Here is a 24,087-nt window from a genome sequence, read left to right as displayed (position 1 = left end):
TGACAATTGTTTTTACATTTGTCCACTTTGTTGCGCATTTGACCTTTTTTCTTCATTTCATTTATTATTCACGGCCCCGCAGTCGTCTTATTCAAGATTCAAGAGGTTTTAACGAATTCGAACAAATTGAGCATTTTTGTCGATTTACGATAAATCACACGTAAATTTTACAATTTGTTTTCAAATTAATATTAAAATTAATTAAAGATTACACCCATAACAGCGATGTTCTTACCTTCAAGGCTTGATGCAAACAGCTGGATGTTGGCCTCCACGATCCTCTATCTATCTATCTATCTATCTATCTATCTATCTATCTATCTATCCAGCCTCTACAATCTTCTATCTATCTATCTATCCAGCCTGTAGGTTTCTTCTATCTATCTATCGAAGCAGCCTCTAAATGGTATAACCTTTTATATATATATACATATAAATCTCTATCCATGCTATCTATCTATCACTTAAAAATGAATGGTAATCGAACGTATAGCAAGCATAAGAAAGCAACTGGTAGCAAAAGTAAAGAATAATGTTAAAACGGATTGTTCGTGTTATACTCGTTGCATTATATTTGTAATGCATTTCATTTTTCATGCCAGCAACGTAATTTTCTCTAGCATCTCTTAAGTTGCATTAAGCATTATAAATAGAGATGAGTACGTTCGACATTTTTCATTTCGTTCATTCATTGCTCGTGAACGACCCATTTCGTTCGCTTTTTTCAATCGGTTAAAAAAATCGTTTCGTTCGTTCTAAGAATTATCGTTCATTTTCCATCTATTTCGTTAGCTTTCCCAATGAACGATCGTTCAGTAAAATCGTTCGTTCGGTAAAATCGTTTGTTCAGTAAAATAGTTCGTTCAGTAAAATAGTTCGTTCAGTAAAATCGTTGGTTCAGTAAAATCGTTCGTTAAATAAAATTGTTCAGTAAAAAAACGGTAGTTTTCTCAAAAACATGTTCGAGAAAAATCGTTTATTCAGTAAAAAAATACTGTTTTTTAAATGTTGTTCCAAAAATTGTTCATTAAAATTCATTTCAAAATCTCTTGGAAAAAAGTAGGAAAGCGATCAAGTTCACTCGGAACGATTTTAAAAAATTTTATATCGTTCATTTTTTTGTTCGTTGTTAAAAAATTATCAATTTAATTTTCTCTGAACGATCCATTTCTTCCATCGTTTTTTTCCTTAAAACTTTCATTCGTTCAAAAAACCGATGCTCATCTAATCGCAATTATGAATACGAATTTAAATTTGAGGGTTAGATCGAATAAAGTGAACTAGAAAATAGTTGAATTCTCTTTGTCATACTTTTTTCTTATCTTTTATGGAATGTTGCAAAGGAGTTGGTAATTTGAAAAAGTAAGACTTTTAAGCAGAAAATTGTTATATTTTTAAGCAGAAAATTGTTATATTTTTAAGCAGAAAATTGTTTTATTTTTCAAGTACGGTGGTAGGCGATACTATCAATATAATGAAGACGATTTTTTTATTTACGTTTAAAGTTATTAAAAAGCCTCTTTAGAATTACAAGTTTACAATTAATAAGAGAGAATCTTTCTAGGTTCTCTTTGTTTCCATTTTTTGTGTATCCATGCTGTTTAAAAGCTTGATATAAATTAATATTTGAATCGAAAGTCGTCTTTATTATATTGATATAATCGTTTACCACCGTAGAAAATAGAAAGATTTTCAAGCAGAAAATTGTTATTTCTTTAAGAAGAAAATTGGTTTATTTTCTCAAACAGATAAGATTTTCAGGCAGGAAGTTACTAAATGAGAAAAATCAAATTCTTTAATTTATTTTCTTATAAAAGTAAAACTCTTGCATAATTTTTAAGAGTTTTTAGCCATTTATTTAACACACTACAGCGGATACTAAACATTAACAGGGTCTGCTTGTTTAAGCTGTAGATACTTGTTCCAACTGCTGCAGATACTAAACATTAACAGCTGGTCTGCTTGTTCAAGCTGTAGAGACTAAGCATTAATTCAGTGTCTGCTAGTTAAAGCTGCATATGCTAAACATTAACAGGGTCTGCGTGTTAAAGCTGCATATGCTAAACATTAACAGGGTCTGCGTGTTAAAGCTGCATATGCTAACAATTAACAGGGTCTTCTTGTTCAAGCTGCATATGCTAAACATTAACAGGGTATGCTCGTTCAAGCTGCAGATGATAAACATTAACAGGGTCTGCTTGTTCAAGCTGCAGATGCTAAACATTAACAGGGTCTGCTTGTTCAAGCTGCTGTAGATACTAAACATTAACAGTGTTCAAGCTGCTGTGGATACTAAAAATTAACAGTGTCTGCTTGTTCAAGCTGCTGTAGATACTAAACATTAACAGGGTATGCTCGTTCAAGCTGCAGATGATAAACATTAACAGGGTCTGCTTGTTCAAGCTGCAGATTCTAAACATTAACAGGGTCTGCTTGTTCAAGCTGCTGTAGATACTAAACATTAACAGTGTTCAAGCTGCTGTGGATACTAAACATTAACAGTGTCTGCTTGTTCAAGCTGCTGTAGATACTAAACATTAACAGGGTTTGCTTGTTCAAGCTGCTGTAGATACTAAACATTAACAGNACGTTAACAAGGTCTGCTTGTTCAAGCTACAGCAGATACTAAACATTAACAGGGTCTGCTTGTTCAAGCTGCAGATGATAAACATTAACAGGGTCTGCTTGTTCATTCTGCAGATACTAAACATTAACAGGGTCTGCATGTTTAAGCTACTGCAGATACAAAACATTAACAGGGTCTGCATGTTCAAGCTGCTGCAGATATTAAACATTAACAGGGTCTACTTGTTCAAGCTGCTGCAGATACTAAACATTAACAGTGTTTGCTTGTTCAAGCTGCTGTAGATACTAAACATTAACAGGGTCTGCTTGTTCAAGCTGCTGTAGATATTGAACAACTTTCTTCCACCAGCAAAACTGAAATATTCTAAAGTTAAAAAAATACTTTTCTGTCAAACAAAGACGACTCAGATTCGTTTTTTTTCAAAAAACTTAGATATTATTTTAAATACGGCTTAAAATAAGTTTTTCATCTGTTTTTATCTATATAATAAAACTTAAGACATTCGTATATATATATGTTGCCTATAGATGGCCAAACGACTGGACCGATTGGGCTGAAATTTTTTGTGGACACTCATGGGTGACCGTGGGGTGTTCTAGGCAAAAAGAAATTCGAAATTTTTTTTATTTAAAATTTTTTTTTTTTTTAATTTGTTTTCCACGGGCAACGCAGGGCCCTTCAGCGAGTGTCCTATAAATTTTAATCAAGGTTCACATTAATATTTCAAAAATGAATGAGGAATTTTTAATTTGATCACAAACACTCGTAGGAAATGCCACCTTCTACTTGAACAGTGTAAGTGCAGTGACTATCTACAGGGTGTTCCAATAAACATGTGAATTAAGAGACGAATTTAAATTGTCTTTGTTCAAAGGCCATAATAAAGTTACGTCTGCTCGAGGATATTTTATGTAATCGACAAAAGGCTGGTTTCTTATTTTGCAAAACGTTTTAAGATGTTCTGAAACATTTCTTTAAGATTAACAGTGAAGAGGAACACTGAACAACTGAACTGTGTTTTTAAATCCGGATATCATTGTAGGTATCACCATACTAAACCATCCTAATAATATCTACAGATATCTTAGTTGGTATTGCAGTACTATAAACTATCCTAGGGTCACCCACAAAGAATAATACTTCAATGACGACCTAAACGCATTCAAAGATATGAGCGGCAAATTAGGTCCTTTGTCTAAAATATATTCTTTTAATGATATTATAAATAATTTGGCAAAAAAATGAATAAGTTTATGTTTGCATGGAACCAAAAGTGTCAGAAAAAAGACTTGATAGATTTCCTACAGTCGTCTCTGAAGTCTTATCCTTTGTGGGTAACCTTGTACAAAGATCAAGATATCAAAATCGTCATTAAATTCCCATGTTTATTGGGACACCATGTGCAGTGTGTCCCACGAAACATAACAGTTGGTGAATAGTTTTGAATGTCTTCTTCCATATGCTGTATTAGATATAAAAGACTTTTTGCAGTTTATTTTGTTTATATTATTTTCTTTGGTAACAAACAATTTGACATATTATGGAAGAAGAAATTCTAAACTATTTCAGCATCTGTCATGTTTATTGGGACACCCTGTATGCTAACCTAGTCTAACCTGGAATATTCTTTTAATCCCAAAAATGAGATAAATTATATTTCCAATTATCCACACAATTTTAAATTTTAAATAAGTGGGTTCCAAAGAAAGACGACATTTAAATCTGACAATTTTCCCAATTTAGGAACAAGGATTAAAGCTGACCTGGAAACTGTTTCTAATTGTGACAGGTAGCTGGTGAGGTTCACTTAAACCTCCCTGAAATAAAAAACTTATAATTAAACTCAGAAAAGCAGCAATTTTAGTATTGAAATAATCATCAAAAGCAAAGTTATTCTAATTTATAAATTCATAGCATAAAAAGAATTTAGAAAGAATAAAAATCATCAAAATGAGCTTTTTTTAAGAAGAAAATTGCGGATGTGTTGAATTTAATTTCAAGCATTTACTCCGAAACTACTCATCTGATTTGTTTAAAATTTTAAGGTCTGATAGAAATAATAAATTCCGGCACTTTTGCTTTTCTACTTTTGAGTAAAAAAGAGTTTTGCAGCTTTTTTAAAGGTTTATTAGATTGTCTATCAAATGAAAATTCTAAAATTTCATACATATTTGTTGAAAAATGAAATTACTAAAAAAAATGCTTAATTTTATGGAAGATCTTTCTATTCACCCTTTTTTTTGGGCTCACCCTGTATTCTGAAATTTCAATTATATTATATGGGGTGTCCCAGTAGACATTTCTTTAAAAAAGAAAAAAATATAAACAATTGTTGTATCTACTGATTAGTGATTACCTGTATTAAAGTAATCTCTTTTTTATGAGATTCCACAGCTTTATCAATATTTCCTTTCTCAATACACTCAATATTCTCCATCTCCAGAGCAACTAGTTTATCTGCTATCTAAATTAATGGGACTGTAGATGAAAATTCAAGCATGACCCCTGATTCTCAAAGGTACCCTAGATATACACCAGGGAATAAGAATAAAGGGAATGGAAATGGTACTGGTCTGGCATGAGAAAGCCAGTCGCACTGCTTTGCAGACGGGTTCCTTGTTTTTAGCGCATGCGCCCGAAACACTATTTAAACCCATACAGTCAAGGAAGGTGCAGAACCATAGATAAATAAATAAACATAGATAGCTTATGTACGCAAAATCACCAAGAATTGTACAGTCAGCGAACTCATACTTCAAGGGGTCAAAGTGTACTTCAATGATATGCGGGGTGGTTTGGTGTTTTAATGGATTTCATAAAAGAGTGTAAAATAACTCCGGGAATGGAACTATTTGAACAACAATATTTCACTGAGCAATATATCATATTGACGAGAACTGAAGAAGGACATGAGACGGACTAAACTAACTTAAATTTCTCTCTACAGAACTCATGAACACCACAAGTACTCAATGACATAAGAACAGCCAATGTTCACAACCGACCTAGTTAATCTATATTATAGGAATATCTTTAAAACATATCTGTACATTTATATCTTTCAAGATGAAAAATGTCGTCTTATGCGCAATCTATCTTTATCTATGTTCAGAACAATGTCGTCAATGAAAATTAAGCTTGAAAAACGAATAATTTATTATGAATTTGAATCAAATTATATTATTTGCATGAAAATTTCGCTTATACTGTTGACTTATAAATATACATGTTATATATATTTATATAATAAACTTTTTTTTAAAGTAATTAATATTACACAAATGTATTCTCCTAGACTGTACAAATGCCGAGATTTTTCTCTGTTATCTCTGTTATCTCTGTTCACAAAAATTTTACTAAAAGGGGAATATTCATTTGGCGTACTGTTCCGTTTTGCTTTATATATTCTGTTTTTGAACTTGATTAAAATCTGCCCGGTACTTAAAAGGAACTTGAGTTTAAAATTGCGTATCATTAGTTTTTTGCAACCCATCTTTTACTGCTTAAATTTATCCATTTGAATTATTAATGTACTTTCACGATTAAAAACAAACATTTATTTAGATAATTCCCCCCCTCCCCCCCCCCTTCTTCACAGGACAGTTAAACCAAATTAAGGATGAATTATCAACCAAACAAACATTTTCTAAATTTGAGAAATGTATTTTATTTTTTATTTTTCATCTTCTAATAACCAATGACAAAGAAGAATCAAAACGTCTTTATCGTAAAGGAAACAAACTTAAATTTTTATAATCCTATAATTTATAATTTTATTTATATCTTTGCAACCTGTAGGTGAAAACTTTTGATAATTTAAACTTAGACTATTTGATCTGACATAACTCATAGTTTGAAATATCTAAGGCCTACGACATGAGGTTGCAAAGGTATAGGGATTAGACAATCAGAGTTTGTGAAAAAGAAGTTAGAGTTAGTTAGTTAGTACGTCGATATTATAGATTTGGTAATTTAATTTAATTATTTTTAACCTTTTGGTTTGGTCTATCTTGAGGTAGGTTTGAATAGGTCGGCCAATCCTCTTCGCATGCTTCACATTCACAATAAAACAGAAAATGTTCCTAAAATATTTGAATTTTTTTTTCCAAATTTTTGGTTCGTTAACCGCGTTGCTTTTCTTTTAAACTGCGTAATATGAAGACGACATTAATGCAATCTATCGTGTCTTTGATTTTATTATAAAACAAATACAATTTACCAGGATCATAAACATGAAATGGATTTGTGTACACTGTGCAACTGCTTTGTGTCATGTTCATTGGATTACTCAAAATAAAGACTGGAATCTAACAGTCGTCTTCCTATTCCACAGTTTTATTAAACCCAAACACAAATCAGGTAGATAAAGATACACCATTGACGCGGACCGCCTTGCCCGAAGAGCTGCATATTGATTTCTAATTCGAGTAAATCAATCAATCAAGATTGAGGTTTTTAGGGTTAAATTGTTTATGTTGTGTACATTATTTATGTCTGCATAGTGAGTCAAGTGGTTACAGCCACAGGGGGGAAGCATTTGGCTAGAACTTAGTCTCAGTAATCATGAACGTACGTAACAAATACTTTCTTTCTTTAAGTCCAATGTGCAATTTTACATGAACATTGCGGTTTTGCGCTTCTTTAACCCGACATGTACCGCCCTGGTACGCGTCAAACCTCCATCTTTGTCTACCTTATCTGTGGCCCCAATGACAGGTCAGGTAAGAATAGGTTGACACTTCTGCAAGTTTAAAACATTCCCGCAATGTTCATGTAAAATAGCACATTGTGCTTAAAGAACGTAAAAACCACACTGTGGTAATATACGACTACGATTCTACACCTCGATTGATTGATTAACTCGAAATAAACAGCTATTATACATGCAGCTGACTAATTAGTAAATTTCTTTCAGGCTAGATAGGTAGGGCCGGGGGTATGCGTCAATGATCCATCTATGTCCACTCGATGAACAAGTAGTTGTTGACATTTCAACTAAGATAAAAGTCGTCTTTTTCAAACCTGAATCCAAGGGCGACGGGTTACTGTTGGCAGCTCGCTAAAATGAATGCAGTAATTGTCCATTACTTCTTGGCCTGAAAAAAAGGTTGTTCTCATTTTAAATTTTGCTAAATGAGAAATATTTATATTTTTTTTTCAATTGGATTTTTGAAAATCTAAAACTTTTCAGTTCAGCTTTTAATTAAGCTTAAACATTAAATGGCTCATACGGATAAAATTAATTTTTTGTGAAAAAAATTAAATTTTAACGCTAAGACAACGATTTACCTCTTTTGATATTTTTAGATGCTATCAGCAACATTTTTTTACCAATGTTAACCCTGTTCACAAAAAGCGGATTAAAAACATCAATATTAAAACAATTTTTATTTCGACCCTATTTTAGACTTAAAAACGTATTAATTGTAAACTTTAATCAATATAAAACAAGGTTTTTTCTCTCGTTTTTTTCTGCAACTTTTCCCTAAATGTGTTTGGATTGCAATCACTGTTAAAATAGCTTCCAATCCCAGTATAGAGGCCAGCACCTAGACACCATATCTATTAATCTATCTGTCTAACTGTCTATCTGTCTATCTGTCTATTGTCTATCTGTCTATTTGTCTATCTGTCTATTTGTCTATCTGCCTATTTGTCTATTTGTCTATCTGTATATCTGTCTACGTGCCTATATTTCTATGTGTATATCAATCTATGTGTCTATCTTCATAGTTGCCTATCTGTCTATTTGTCTATCTGTCTATTTGTCTATCTGTCTATTTGTGTATCCGTCTATTTGTCAATGTGTAAATCTGTCTATGTATGTGTCTATCTTTCTATGTGTCTTTCTGTCTATGTGTCTATATGTATTTGTGTCTACACGTATCTGTCCGTCTACACGTATATCTGCCAGTCTATGTGTTCCTAACTGTCTATATCTACACGTATATCTGTCAATCTATCTGTTCCTATCTGTTTATATCTGCACATATATCTGTCAATCTATCTGTACCTATCGGTTTATATCTGCACGTATATCTGTCAATCTATCTGTTCCTATCTGTTTATATCTGCACGTATATCTGTCAATCTATCTGTTCCTATCTGTTTATATCTGCACGTATATCTGTCAATCTATCTGTTCCTATCTGTCTATATCTGCACGTATATCTGTCAATCTATCTGTACCTCTCTGTTTATATCTGCACGTATATCTGTCAATCTATCTGTAACTATCTGTTTATATCTGCACGTATATCTGTCAATCTATCTGTACCTATCTGTCTATATCTGCACGTATATCTGTCAATCTCTATACCTATATGATCTTTCCCGATTTTATCTTTCTGTGACCTGCTAACTCCCCAGATTGGATGAGAATTCATGTCCTAAATATTATGAAAAAATAAATTTGATTGGATTTCTAAAATGAATATGTTTAAAACAAATTGAATTGTGGTTGGTTCTTGATCTAGATGTAATTTTTTGATTAATATCTTTTTGCATGTGTTTACAGTTTACCTTAGAACTTCGGATACATTGAAAGAATTTATAAAATGTCGTCTTCCGTATTTAATTATGTTTACAATTACTTAGATTTAGACATAATAGTAAAACCCATTGAAAAATTGTCAAGACGACATTTTATAAATTCTTTTGATGGCTTCTAAGTTCTGGATTATACTGTAAAAAGTATAATTTTTATTTTCAATATGATTTTTAGTAAATTCTTAAAGGGCATTCATTAAATATTTTTTTTTTCTCTTTGCATCCTCTATTTTCCAATCATTTAATATCATTTTTTATTGTTTTGAGAACTGCAATATTGTAATATTTTTCTTCAACTATTAATACTTTTCAATATACAGTTGGACCCATAAAACTGTGGAATAGGAAAACGACTGGTATACTCAATTTGTGATTTTAAATAGTCCAGAACTTGAAACATAACAGCTGTGCAGTCTACACAGACACATTTAACTTTTTTCAAGCTACAGCTAAGAAATTTTGTTTCATTACAACATAGTTGTCTATATGAAGTCTTCATATTTCGTAGTTTATGGGGCTCACTGTATTATATACCACTTACATACCAACCTGTATAAGTCTCAGCTTGTACATGAGTTTACCCAACAAAAGTTCCTTAAAAAATATTACAAATTTAATAGATAAATTGAGTGCTTGTCAACCACTTCAGTTTACCACCCTACTCTACCAACTGCCATCTAAAATCTTCTTAAAAATAAGTTTTACGCATTAATATATAATAGAATGGATATATAATAGTGAAGGTTTGATGTAACTTTACGGTTGAGATAGTGGTCGTGTAGTTCACGTACTTTGGGGGACGATATGTTGCCCAATAGATGGCCACATTCTTTATTCTTATCAGATAGATAGATAATTTCTTCGTACACTTGACGACCAAAATACGTCAAGTTGTCGATCAATGGAAGGCACGGTCTCTGACAAATGCCTCACTATCTCAATCAATTTTGATGGTACAAAAATGGCGGACCGCATTTTGGAAAGCTCAAAACATGACGCATAAGATGCTTCTGCTTAATCCAGTGCCTACAATTTAATTTCATGAATTGGACTCAAATTATTTTTATAAACGAACGATTGCCAGAATAAAAAATTTGTTAGAGTGTACGCCATGCAGATGTTTAAAAATTTCCCAAAAAGATCTAGGGTCCACCGAGATATAACAGCTGTGAAACATAACCACAAAATTACATGTACGCTAGCCAAGAATAGCATATGATCGGTAGATAGAAGCATATCTATAAGTGGACTGTGGTTTTACATACATTAATATTTACTAATTTCAGTTATAATAATTACTGCAGAAAAATATTTAGTTTTTAATTGATGACTGGTGAATAAATGAAAAATTAATTATGAATAATTAGTGCATTTCCAACCAATTTATAGTGAAAAGAACGCTACCTGTTGAGAAAACTTTTCAGCTGGAGTTTCAAGTCCGCCATCTTTGTAATATGTCGTCTTCCTTAATCACAAAACAAAGTTAATACAACGTCCGTTTAAATATATTCGTATACATTGATTGAATATTTAAACGCTTAAGGCCGACCCTATTCGAAGTTTCAATTAGTTCATATATTTTTGAAATTTCCAAAGCGACACTTTCCCGAATACCCTAGCTGCACAGGGCTCGGCCCCCCCCCCCAGTGTAACCTAGCAATGATGCAAGTTAAGAATAGCTGTGCTTTAAAATTATGATTTATAAACTTACAAAATCTTTTTTTCAGACAAAAAATACTTTTGGAAAATACCTTTCGGAAAAAATTCATTTTATGAATATTTGACTAAAAATTGCTATTTAAATATTAGCTACGTATGCGAAATCGCCCTCAAGAAAATGCACGCAATCCTTGTATTTTGTTATTTAAAATATATGTACTCTTTTATTCAGTATTATTTGACGTTGTCCAGGTTTATGGTATTATTCATATAGTTACTCCAGCACTTGGAATCAAATTATAATTTTATGATTTTAACGCGGGAAGAAAAAAATATGATTTATTTAGCATTTATATTTTTCCTACCTCAAAGCTCTGAGAAGAAGGACGACTACGAGGGAGTGGCGAGCATGTGTTTCCTCTGACACTTCTTTCTCGTTCATCGCCATCTTGAAATAATAAGTTACACACCAACAACACCTAGCGGTAGACTTTAAAACTAAAGTTTACCTGGAACAGCAGTGAAAATTTCTCCACATCGTTGTTTACTGGAACTGGCCAGTCCCCACTACTAGACGGCTCCAAAAACTCTCTCTAAATGTGTAAAAAAGTTCAAATCTTGGATAGGTGAACTAAACTGAATTTAATTTGTCTTACTGTACTGTATTGTACTGTTCTGTACTGTATTGTCCTGTACAGTATTGTACTTAATGGTATTGTACTTTACGGTATTGTACTAAACGGTATTGTACAGTACGGTATTNAGGTCAACTTTTCGGTCCCTTTAAGAGTACCGAGTACCGTTGTTGATCGTGAAATGCCATCTTTGCATGTAGGATTACTTGAAATTACGCTTGCCTTCCCTTTAACAAGATAAACATTTTCTTGAATTTTGACAAGGTTTCCTAACAACCTTACAGAAGTATTTGTTGTACCAGTTGTACTGAACACATATATAACAGAAAAGAAAAGAAAAAGTTTTTTTTTCTTCTATGAGCTACACTACAATATAGAATTTCATAACTTTTTTTGTATAATAATCATTATAATGCAGTTCATTAAATCATTATAACAAGTTTTTAAACTGCTAAATTCAAAATCAATAAATTTTTTGAAAACGTGAAATAAATTTTTTAAAAATGCATTTACCTTCTGCTTCAGCTTTACATAAGGGACTGCAGAAAACAACTCTTCAACGATTTTAAAAATTAATTTGCAAATTTTTTAAGATTCTTCTATATAGATTCTAGAATTTTATACAGATTCTAGAATGCTAAAAAAAGAAAACAAATGTTGAGAGCAAGAAAAAAAATCTAATATATATGCATATATGTCAGCTATAGCCGGCCAAATGGGTAGACCAAATTGGCTAAACATTTTATAGGGAACCCTTGAGTACCCTGGGGGCTAAATAAAATACAAAACTTTATTTTCCTAATATTTTTTGTAATTTCAAAAAATTCCTAGGACAGGTTGAACAAGGGTAGGGGACTTCAACCCCAACCAAACAATTCAAACAGTACTGAACCACCTAAATACAGAAGAGAAAAAGTATGAATACAAATTTAAAATACAAATAAGAAAATGAAGAAAGAAAAGATATAAATTTAGAAAATATTGCCGAAAATAAAGTATGACAAAATGATATATTCTATAAATACAATTCTGATTTCTCGGATTAAAGCTTTTTTTCGAAAAAGACTAAACACAAATAATTAAAATATTGTATAGAAGTAAAAACTAAAAATACTAATAAAAAAATGAAAAAAATAGATAAAGATAAAATAAAAATATTGATGAAAATAAAGCATAACAATTCTTAACATTTCTTGGAAATACAAATCTGATTTTTTTAATCAAAACTTTTTTCTAAAAAGATGGATTTGTCTAATTTTTTTATATTTAGATTGAAAGTCCCGTAAATGCGTACTCAGTGAATGATATAACAATTGCAGCTTTAAATAATTGATGGTACTCAATTTTGTAGAGGAAATACTGGACTACTGGTATTGAAATATCAACTACGGTCTTCAATACGGTATTGAAAATTTAATACAGTATTGAAAATCCAATATGGTATTGAAAATTCAATACAGTACTGAATATTCAATACGATATTGAAAATTCAATACAGTATTGAAAATCTAATACAGTATTGAAAATTCAATACAATATTGAAAATTCAATACGGTGCTGACAATTCAATACGGTGCTGACAGTTCAATACGGTGCTGACAATTCAATACGGTGCTGACAATTCAATACGATGCTGACAATTCAATACAGCTCTGACAATTCAATACGGTGCTGACAATTCAATACAATGGTGACAATTCAATACGGTGCTGACAATTCAATACGGTGCTGACAATTCAATACGGTGCTGACAGTTCAATACGGTGCTGACAATTCAATATGGTGCTGACAATTCAATACGATGCTGACAATTCAATACGGTGCTGACAATTCAATATGGTGCTGACAGTTCAATATGGTGCTGACAATTCAATACGGTGCTGACAATTCAATACGGTGCTGACAATTCAATACGGTGCTGACAATTCAATACGATGCTGACAATTCAATACGGTGCTGACAATTCAATACGGTGCTGATAATTCAATATGACAATTCAATACGGTGCTGACAGTTCAATACGGTGCTTACAATTCAATACGGTGCTGACAGTATAATACGGTGTTAAAAATTGAAGAACGATATTGACAGTTTAGTACGATATGATTGAAAGAAATAATGATATTAAAAAATAAAGACCATATAGTACCTGAGCAGCATTATCTGGATTTAGATGAGGACCTATAGCATCCACAACTGCTAAGATTGACCCAACTGCAACAAAAAAGCATTTATTTCTTCAGAGTCTATTTCTATGCAGAATTTAATGAATTGCTCATAAATATGAAAATAATATTTTCATATTAAAGTAAAAAAACATCCTTTGATAAAGAAGTTTAAAACTGTAAAATCCTACTCATTATGTTAATCTTACGTCATGTGCAGTACGCAGTTCGCATAGATTAATAAAAAAGTATACAAATGACGTCATAGCAACTACGGTGGTAGACGATAATATCAATACAAGGAAGTTTATTTATTTCTTTATTCTTTATTTCAGTTTTAATTGTTAACAAGCTTTTTTCGAATCACAAGATACAAATCCAAATTGAAATCAAAAGTCGTCTTCATTATATTGATATAATCGCCTACCACTGTATGTATTTTTATAAAAAGTTTATGAATTTCTTTTCAACATACTGACTTTTTCCGTTAAGTTTTTTTTCTAAAACACACTAAATATTAGGCAATTTCGTAAAAAATAATTATATTTCATTTCGATACGACCTTGAGGTCATGTGGGTTTCCACAAAAATTTGTCGACCTGGTCGATTCAGGCGTGACGTTTATCGGTCACAAACAAACAAACAGACGAACAAAGTATGTATATTGTATATGTTAAATATATATATATATATATATTTATAAATCAAAAGTCGATTAATGTACGAATCATCTGCGTTTTCGTGGATAAATCAAAATTTTGTGTGTATTTATTTAAATTATGGAAAACCTATGCACAACAAGTTTGAAAAAAAATTAAATAAAAAAAGTGTCTGCCATCAGTAGATATTGTTATACGTTAATTTATTTGATCAATTGACAATGAATTTAAAACAATTATCTTTGCATTCAACTGTTAAAATGACTTTTTCAAAATCTATATATAATATTGTGGAAGTCCACGAACATCGTCTTCCAGTCCGGAAGCTCTGAATCCAAACCAAATATATTCATAGTATTTTTAATCAATATAAATACAGTTCATTTATTTTGTCTTATATCCTCTTCGCTACAATATAATATATATATATATGTTTGTTTGTGACCGATAAACGTATTTAAGTATATGAAAGTATTTCTTTCCTTGAAATTTCAAAGAAAAGTTTTGACATATTTTAGATCAGGATATAGATGTATATTTGAAAATATTTTAAAAGTTTAAAAGTCTGAACCTGGAATATTATTTTTCGCAAATGCATTTCTCCCTTTTCCCACAGTTTCCAGAACTTCAACCTTCAAAAGAAAACTTTAATCAAAACTTTGTCTAAAATCTAAGAATATTAAAATCATATTTTTCCACAAGGCCAAACTTATCCTAAAATTATTTTGCTTGAGGTCATTAGTTTTCTGTTTTATAAATAGATATTTAATATGACTTTAAGTGAATTAAAGATTAAAAGGAAGTTTTTGAGATTGTACATCGTAAATTTAAAGGGACTATAGGCCTAATTTTATGTGACCATCCATTTGAAGATTTTAAAAAGGACGTCGTTTTAACATTAGGGTTTCCAGCGAAAAGAAAAAAATCGCTTTTCTCGCGAACATTTTTCTTTCGCACCCATTTTGCTTTATTTTCGCATTTTGTTTGCTCGCGAAAAATATTGAAATTATTAAAAAAAACACGAAAATTTCGCAAAAAATACAGAATTTTCAAAAACAAATGCAAAATTTTAGCGAAAAAAATGCGAAAATTCATCAAAAAAAACTAAATTTTGAGAATACAAGACTCATTTTCTGCGAGCCCAATTGATGGATTTATCCGCGAGTCCAATTGATGGATGAACACATATATAAGTATAGATTTAAGAACGACTAAGAGACATCAGACAATTCATAGATTCATAGATTCATAGATGAACCGTTAAGGTCTTCTTAAAACACAAAACAAAATCTACGGGAAGAACCAAAATAATTCGGAAACTTTAAAAGATAGCTAGTGAAATCAAATTCTCTTCATCAAACATTTATTGAAGTAAAGGAAGAGAAATTATTTATATGACATAATAAAACTTCAAATATGGAGCTATCAAAGCACAGAATTCACAAGTTCTTTTGAGAAATTGATTTTTGCAGCTATAAAACTCATAGTTTTCACAAAATTTTCGCATTTCGCATTTTCGCGAAAAAAAAATTCGCGAAATTTCGCTTTGTTTTCGCTTCATTTATTTCGCGAAAAATGCGAAATTTCGTGAAAAAGTTTGCAAAATGTGACCAAAAATTTTTTCGCGAAACATTTCGTTCCCTGGAAACCTTAGTGTAAGGGTGAAATCTATTATTATCATTAAACCTGATCAGTAACTCTTGGATCTATATTGCTTGGATTAAGTGGCTTGAAATCTTCAACCGTCTTCTTTACATCATCGGCCTTAAAAAAAAATATAATTTTTTATAAAAATTTTATAAAATATCATTTTTTTTGTTTTCTTACAAGACTTATTTGTAATCTCTAGAAGCTTAATTTGTGATTGAAATATAAACATATAATACATTTTAAAGCATATTTAAGATTCAACGAAAATTACATTTCGAGGCATTAAGCCAATAGTAATACGCTCGACTTATGTTATTCTAATGATTGCATAATTGTCTTTAAAATAAATTAATAATGTGAAGTTAATATGAAGCTTATGTTTGATGACTTGATAATTATTTTTATTTGTAGGACACTTCCTTTCAATATGGGACATGTTGGAATCAATTCTGAAATTGAACTGGGCGTTTGAAATCGTTTGTACTTTAGTAAAGCCGTTAAAAAATCAAAATACAATCAAGATCACGGCTCCACTTTAGAAAACTAAGTATACGTTCTGAACCTAAATTTGTGTCCAATATTATATAACGGGAAGGCGTAGTACATTTGAATTTCCAAGCCAGGTCAACTTTTCGGTCCCAGTTTGTACTGTATCGTAAAGCAGACACTCAATATGACTAGCCGGTGCAACAAGGTAAACGCAGTCAGACTTTAGGTTGAATTTACTTTTACTAAAGGGTCAGAGGTGCGCGATAAACACTACAAACAGGCAGGAGAAGAAGGTCAAATTAATGTAACATTATTACTACGACGTTGTGACCTCGGTGCTCCTCTAATTTTTATTTTTCGTAAAAGTAAGAGAAAAGAAAATGTATCCGGTTATATATTAGAATTTTAAAACCATGTTCATTCTTCTTAATGGCTCTTTAAAAGAGAAGTTATGATTGAACAAAGATAATATTTCAATCTAATGTGCAGTTTACTTTATTTTAACGAGAATAACCTTAGCAGAGAACTTGTTGATACAGTCTACCAGTATCTTGTTGAACTCCTTCCTGGTGTTCTCGTTCAGGTTCAAGGCCTGCTTGTTCACCAGTTCAAGGGCTGTAGTAAAGCTGGAAACAGCCTGAAATAATTTTTCCATATTTAGAAAACTTGAGATCGAAACTTTTGTATGGTTAATCCCTTCAGAAAGCACTAATCCTTTTATGCTGTTGTTCAACAGATTAAGTCAATTCCTTGGAGATATTACAAGTTTAATTTTGGGATCAGCTTTTCTTCACGGATCAAGAACTTAATTACAAAATTATAAGTTTCCAATGGGAATATCGAAATGTAGATTAATAAATGTTCAAAACTAATTTTATTGTAAATTTTATTTTTGCAAAAGTTTATTTCATGATTTTGTTTGTGTTTAAAACATTATAGAACATCTAGTTTCTGGTACAGGATTACTCACAAAAAATGAGCCTTCAGAGACGACTGTATTAAGTGTAAACTGCCTGTTTCCTTAAATTCACGGTTCTCTGTTATTTGGAAAACAAACCATTAAGCGAAAGTACATACATATTAACCTTGAAATTATCACATTTATAGAGTTTAAGCTCATCAATACATTCTCATTTTTTATGTGTACCCCTGTATATACTATTTTTACCTTTTTGTAAGATTTCTTTTTTATAAAACATTGTCCAATCTTATGATGTATTTTGAATTGCTGTTCAAGGTTATATCTAAAAATAAGGAATTGTTAGTTTTGGATAAATTATTTATTTCCCTGATTTAACTGTTTTAAACACGTTATTATTGATTATTAAGTCTTTGGACGGAAATTTTCTCTTTATTAAGAACTTTAGAGATATACAGAGCAAATGTAAAGGAACTGTTTGGAAAAATACTGAGCAAATGTAAAGGAACTGTTTAGAGATATACAGAGCAAATGTAAAGGAACTGTTTAGAGATAAACAGAGCAAATGTAAAGGAACTGTTTTGAGATATACAGAGCAAATGTAAAGGAACTGTTTCGAGATATAAAGAGCAAATGTAAAGGAACTGTTTCGAGGTATACAGAGCAAATGTAAAGGGACTGTTTCGAGATATACAGAGCTAATGTGAAGGGACTGTTTCGAGATATACAGAGCAAATGTAAAGGGACTGTTTCGAGATATACAGAGCAAATGTAAAGGGACTGTTTCGAGATATACAGAGCTAATGTAAAGGGACTGTTTCGAGATATACAGAGCTAATGTAAAGGAACTGTTTCGAGATATACAGGGCAAATGTAAAGGGACTGTTTCGAGATATACAGAGCAAATGTAAAGGGACTGTTTCGAGATATGTAGAGCTAATGTGAAGAGATCTTACTTGTATTTTATAAGATATGATCTTACTTGTATTTGATAAGAGATATAACTTGTATTTATAAGATATATTTTTTGTATTGTAATAGAGAATAGAGATATTACTCTTATTTTATAAGAGATATTATTTGTATTTTATAAGAGATATTACTTGTATTTTATAAGATATATTTCTTGTATTGTATTAGAGAATAGTGATATTACTTTTATTTTATAAGAGATATTACTTGTATTTTATAAAAGATATTACTTATATTTTATAAGAGATATTACTTTTATTTTATAAGAGATATTACTTGTATTTTAGAAGAGATATTACTTGTATTGTATTAGAGAATAGTGATATTACTTGTATTTTATAAGAGATATTACTTGTATTTTATAAAAGATATTACTTGTATTTTATAAGATATATTTCTTGTATTGTGTTAGAGAAAATTGATATCACTTGTATTTTAGAAGAGATATTACTTGTATTTATAAGAGATATTACTTGTATTTTATTGCTAGCTTGAAGTCCGTAATTGCTTGATTCCAGCGGGCTGCTGCCATCAGTGCATTGCCCCTAGGTAAAATTTGTATTGTGTACTGTATTGTACTGTACAGTGAGTACAGTGTACAGCCAGGTAAAATGTGTATTGTATACTGTATTTGTACTGTAGAGTGAGTACAGTGTACAGCTAGCTATGTTCTATAGTCGGCCCGTTCTGTAGCGCGTAAGAAAAAAGTCGGTTCCACGTCAGAAAAAATCTATTTCTAGATTATCATTAATGATTTGGTTCTGGTTTATATGTCAGGGTATTCAGGCGTATACCATTTAAATGGAAACATTCGATTCACTTTCTACATCTTCCAGACATACTTTTCACCCTCAGTCACTCTCATCTTCCTTTCTCTCCCGCCTTCCCTCTTTCTCTCCCACCTTCCCCCTTTTTTCTTTACTTCCCCCTTTCTTCCCCCTTTCTCTCCCATTTCCCTTTTTCTTTTCCCCCTTCCCTTAATTCTTTATCTCCCCACTTGACCCTTTCTCTCCCATTGTCCCCTTTCCCTTCTTTCTCCCCATTCTTTCTTTTTCTCCCCCCTTCCCCATCTCTCTCACCTTCCTAATTTCTCTGCCATTTCCCTCCTCCCCTTTCTCTTCCCGCTCTAAGGTATGGGATCTGGGGGGGAGATGTATGAAATCAGGATATTTCTTGATATTTCTTGTTTCAAATAAACATTAGATATTTCAACTATCAGGTTGAACCAGTTTTGCCTTAAGAGATATTTATAATTTTCGGGAAGATAAAAGAACAGTTTAGAAATAGAATTCACCGGAATCAGAGTTCGACTGTTTTCAATTATTTGGCCTAAACTGGAATTTCCGATTTTCCAAGCTAATAATAATCCATGTTTCAAAAAGTCTGCTACAGCCTACTAAAGAAGTTAAGCTTTGCATTACAATATCGGACAACTTATGTTTATATCTCTGGGAATCGTTTTCAAACTTTTAAAGAATCAACGTGGCTAAATTTGATTTCTTTCAAAATATAAATGGAATGGACCATCAGGTTACAGAGAAAAGGATTAACAAATTTAAATTTGTGACACAGACTCATCTCCTTTAACCCCCCCCCCCCCCCCGAGGGAGTTTTTATTTTCATTGTTGCTAATTTCGTTTGTAATTTTAAATGGTGTTCCTTTATAGAGCACTGGCTTTACCATGGACCTTTATAAATAAAGTTTTAGAATAGCGGGATTCAATGAAAATTGTTACATATAAAAAAAACATGTTTTTATTAAAGTAACATATATATTTATATACCTGTGGAAATACACAAGACCAATGTAATCCTCAGCAGTCATCAAAACTGCTAAATTCAAATCTCTGAAATAAAAATATATTACTGAACAAATATTAAAAACATATTATCAACAACATCAAAATACTGTGAAACCTCTGAAATCTATATATATACTTTGCTTGTCTGTCTTTGTGTTTGTTTGTTTGTTAACACGGCTGAACCGACGTGATCGGGCCCAAACTTTGTGTGGTACCTCGCATGACCCGGTGGAAAATTTATGAACGCTCAGAATTACAAAAAGTTGTATCCTAAAGTTTTAGATTTTTAAATTTTTTTAAAATGCGCGAATTTTTTTTTTAATTCGCAAACTTATTTTTAGCCTTTTTATTATTCTTTTTATCAGCTGGATATTTGAAAATCTGCAAGCTTTTAGTATTATTTTATACTGTACAAAGGGAAGAGGCTGACAGATAGAACCATCATTAAAAGTTAATATAGAGGATGGGTGCGAAGCGCCTTAAAAGCCACGCAAATATAAAAATAAATAAGAGTCTTCTTGTCTTTTGTTATTCATACCATTTATTTAATAGAATGTTTAAACATAAAATTACATTACATATTTTTAAGTACAGGGTTACGCACAAAAGACAAGAGTGCAAAGACGACTGTTCAAAAATCGAAATTATTCAGTCTGTTGCCTTATATATTTGAGTCTCTGCAACTAACCTTGCCAGATCATTAAACAAGCCATTTAAAGACCATATTTAAGGCAGACATCTTTATTTTTAAATTTAGAATGGTCATATTTGAAGAGTTTCAAGTCGTCTTCACAGTCTCATCCTTTATGGGTAACCATGTATATTACCTGACTGGGCTTTTCTCGTTTACAACTGCCTGAAAAAATAATAATATTTTAAGGGACTGTTCGATAAAATCAAAGGTGATGTAGGATAAATTCTCTATCGATTTTTAATTCCTTATGATGTTTATACGAAAAATGCAATTAAACCCATTTTTTTTATCAATATCGAGTTAATATCAAAGTAAGAACCAAAATTGTTCAATAAACGTTGGTACATGATTTTAAAGTAAAAGAATACTCTTAATCTAACATATATTGTACAGAGTGACCCATTAAACATGGAAATTGAGAGACGACTTGAAAGTCGTCTTTAATTTCAGATATTTAATGCATGGCAAAGAAAGTAAAAAAACGAGGTTGTGCGTCTGACGAGCTTTTCATAAAGTGGTCTATACCTTTTCTGTATCTTAAAAATTGACAAAGATATTCGATATTACGACAATTTTTATTTAATAAATAAATATTAATATCTTTGCAACCAAAGAGAATAGAATATATATTAGAGGGGAATTTAATAGAAAAAAGTGTAAAACGGCCATTTTGTTGTACTGTTTCCATACTGCAGGTGTACTTCACATATTTATGCTATATAACCTTTTGGGCCCTGGAATATCATTTTATAGAAAATCTAAAATTAATGTTAAAGAAAACCAAATTATGAAATAGGCTGGTTTCATAATTGACCAATGATTATTTCACATAGACTCTATGCATTTTTACTTTACAAACGATGATTTTCCGTTATAACTATGAATCAAATGATGTTTTTTATTCACTTAATTCATTATAAAGTTTATTTAACAGCTTTAAAAAATTCGAAATTGAAATGAATAGTCTAGGGAACATACTGTATTAATGTACTCTATTGCATATAATTTGTGAACATTTACATGATTTGTACACTTTGAACTCCCTTTCAGGCTGAAAGGGACTGAAAAAATTCATACCGAGAGATTTTCTAAATTCCCCTGTAATATATATTCTATTCTCTATGTTTGCAACCCAATGTCGTAGACCTTCGATATTTCAAAATATGATTTTTTTCGTTCAAACCATCTAAGTTTGAAATATCAAATGTTTACAAGATCATGATGCAAAGATATAGTTATTAGACATTTTGAGTTTGTGACAAAGACTCAATTCCTGTGTACAAATTTCGCAATATCCCTGTCAATTTTGAATATACAAAAATTGTATACTACATTTTGAAAATCTGAAGACTAAGCGTTTTCGATATCAAAGATGTTTAAGCTGGAATACTGCAATAGTTGTGTTCATGAAATATTAACGCATGACGATTTAAAAGTCGCCATTGATTTCCCATGTTTATTGGGAAACCCTGTATGTTATAAGATAAATTTTCAAATTATTGTTTCCGACCATGAAGACATTTTTTTTCCAGAAAAAATGTCTCTCAAGATCTATCTATCTATCTATCTATCTATCTAGTTATCTATATATCTATCTATCTATCTATCTATCTATATATCTCTCTATATATCTATCTATCTATCTATCTATCTATCTATCTATCTATCTATCTATCTATCTATCTAGTTATCTATATATCTATCTATCTATCTATCTATCTATCTATCTATCTATCTATCTATCTATCTATCTATCTATCTATCTATCTATCTATCTATCTATCTATCTATCTATCTATCTATCTATCTATCTATCTATCTATCTATCTATCTATCTATCTATCTATCTATCTATCTATCTATCTATCTATCTATCTATCTATCTATCTATCTATCTATCTANAGTTTTCGAATTAAGTTAACTGTCTGATTTTGAAAAAAAATCGTATTTTCTTTATTTGTAAATAGTGTTCTGTTCGTGACTGCCTGTGCATGACAGATGAAAGTTTGTTCGTGTGGGAGTGTGTCTGTTTGTACAGGAATGATATACTTCCAGTCGAGAGATGGTTCTTAACCATTGTGCATGTGCAAGATACCACTGTGCAAAAAGTGCATTTTGTGACACAGTTCAGTGCAGTTTGTTGCAACAAGTGTCAAGGAAGTAATATTGGCAAACTTGTTTTTGGATATTTTGATAATTTTGGTGAATTAATGACATTAATCATTAAAAAGGTTGTTTAGGACATCATTTAGGACTTTGCATTTTATAATTAACAAATTATTGTAAATATAGATCATTCCTATGGGTTCTTCCGAGCTCCCCGATTTGAGGCAAATCGGTCAAGGGGTTCCTGAGTTATGATCGGACAAACACACAGAGATTACTACTTTATATATTTTAGATAGAAGATATATTACACTGGAATGTTAAAATATTTGTAATTAAAACGAGTTTAAAATTTTCAAACAATTTTTTGTGTTTAATGTTTATTGTGATATATGGAAAACTTTATAAACTTGATTTTGCAAAAAGCATATGCATTTTGCAATGCGTATTCTCTAATCTCATTTCTTTATTCATTTAGCTTGAAAACCCAGCTTTTTTATACAACTATACACTATGAGGAATTCTGTACGCTCTGTAACTCGAATTAAGAAAATTATTCAAACAAATATGTGTTTTGTAAAATATGCATTTACAAATGTTGCATAATTTTCACCAAAAGAAAGATTACAGAGATGTTCAGTGCAAATTAATTTTTTGCATGAACTTCAAATTTGAGTAATATTTAGTCTTAACATTGAAATGATTATAACTTTTCAGTACAAATAATTCTTAAACAAATGAATAACTAAATTTATTCTATTTCAGACACAAAAAAATGAGCAATTCATATCTATTGCGAATTTCTCTAAACGCACTTAAATACAAGTGCGATGAGATTGCGTAACTTTATACAATGATGATTTTCGGCTGCGTACAATGAAATGCGAAATATTTATGATAACGTACAATGAAAATGCGTAGATTGACCGGAAAGTTGTGCGTCAAGAAAATATCATTACGCTTGAAGTGGACACTAAGGCATTGAATCAATCAAAAGAAAAATTGTAATAGAACATTTATTTGTAAAAGGGATTGTACGTGTATTTTAATTTCAAGTAGGGCTGGGCACGTTTTAACTTTTTAAGCCGTTTTGCTAACGGTTAGTTCCAACCGTCTTTTTAAAAAATCTCAGCCGTTAGTTTTAGAAGGTAAGAACGAAACTTCGTTTCATTAACTTTAGGTTGAATTTTCTTTTCCTAA

The 24,087-nt window shown here is 31.2% G+C and overlaps 2 protein-coding genes across 3 annotated transcripts in view; one reads left to right on the top strand and one right to left on the bottom strand.

Moving 5' to 3' along the window:
* Positions 1-2,588: 2,588 nt before the first annotated feature.
* LOC111699383 (uncharacterized) lies at positions 2,589-18,816 on the bottom strand. Its single transcript, XM_023470056.1, has 18 exons — positions 18,758-18,816; positions 17,562-17,637; positions 16,908-17,030; positions 15,941-16,018; positions 14,826-14,886; positions 13,580-13,644; positions 11,305-11,388; positions 11,161-11,243; positions 10,541-10,601; positions 9,686-9,730; positions 8,907-8,976; positions 8,073-8,136; positions 7,877-7,929; positions 7,610-7,683; positions 6,580-6,669; positions 4,944-5,051; positions 4,351-4,404; positions 2,589-2,940 (listed from the first exon to the last, which is right to left on the bottom strand). The coding sequence occupies exons 1-18, from the start codon at positions 18,814-18,816 to the stop codon at positions 2,872-2,874; spliced, it is 1,317 nt and encodes a 438-aa protein (XP_023325824.1). The 3' UTR covers positions 2,589-2,871.
* A 4,831-nt stretch (positions 18,817-23,647) lies between these two features.
* The window catches only part of LOC111699392 (uncharacterized), a 9,646-nt gene continuing 9,206 nt past the window's right edge, over positions 23,648-24,087 (top strand). For both annotated transcript variants that reach the window (XM_023470064.1, XM_023470065.1), the window contains exon 1: positions 23,648-23,865. In XM_023470064.1, coding sequence (XP_023325832.1) covers positions 23,795-23,865 — 71 coding nt within the window. In that variant the 5' untranslated portion in view covers positions 23,648-23,794. The remainder of the gene's footprint in view (positions 23,866-24,087) is intronic.

Source organism: Eurytemora carolleeae, unplaced genomic scaffold (genome assembly GCF_000591075.1).
Source record: "Eurytemora carolleeae unplaced genomic scaffold, Eaff_2.0 scaffold261, whole genome shotgun sequence".
Classification (NCBI taxonomy): Eukaryota; Metazoa; Arthropoda; class Copepoda; order Calanoida; family Temoridae; genus Eurytemora; species Eurytemora carolleeae.
This window is presented reverse-complemented; position numbering and strand designations above follow the sequence as displayed.

Coding starts and splice junctions, on each gene's coding strand:
- LOC111699383 (XM_023470056.1), bottom strand. CDS start 18,816: ATGGCAGCAGCCCGCTGGAATCAAGCAATTACGGACTTCAAGCTAGCA. Junction 9,731..10,540: donor CTGAAAAGTTTTCTCAACAG/GTAGCGTTCTTT, acceptor ATATTTTTTAAG/GAACTTTTGTTGGGTAAACT. Junction 7,684..7,876: donor ATCTAAAAATATCAAAAGAG/GTAAATCGTTGT, acceptor CCTTTTTTTCAG/GCCAAGAAGTAATGGACAAT.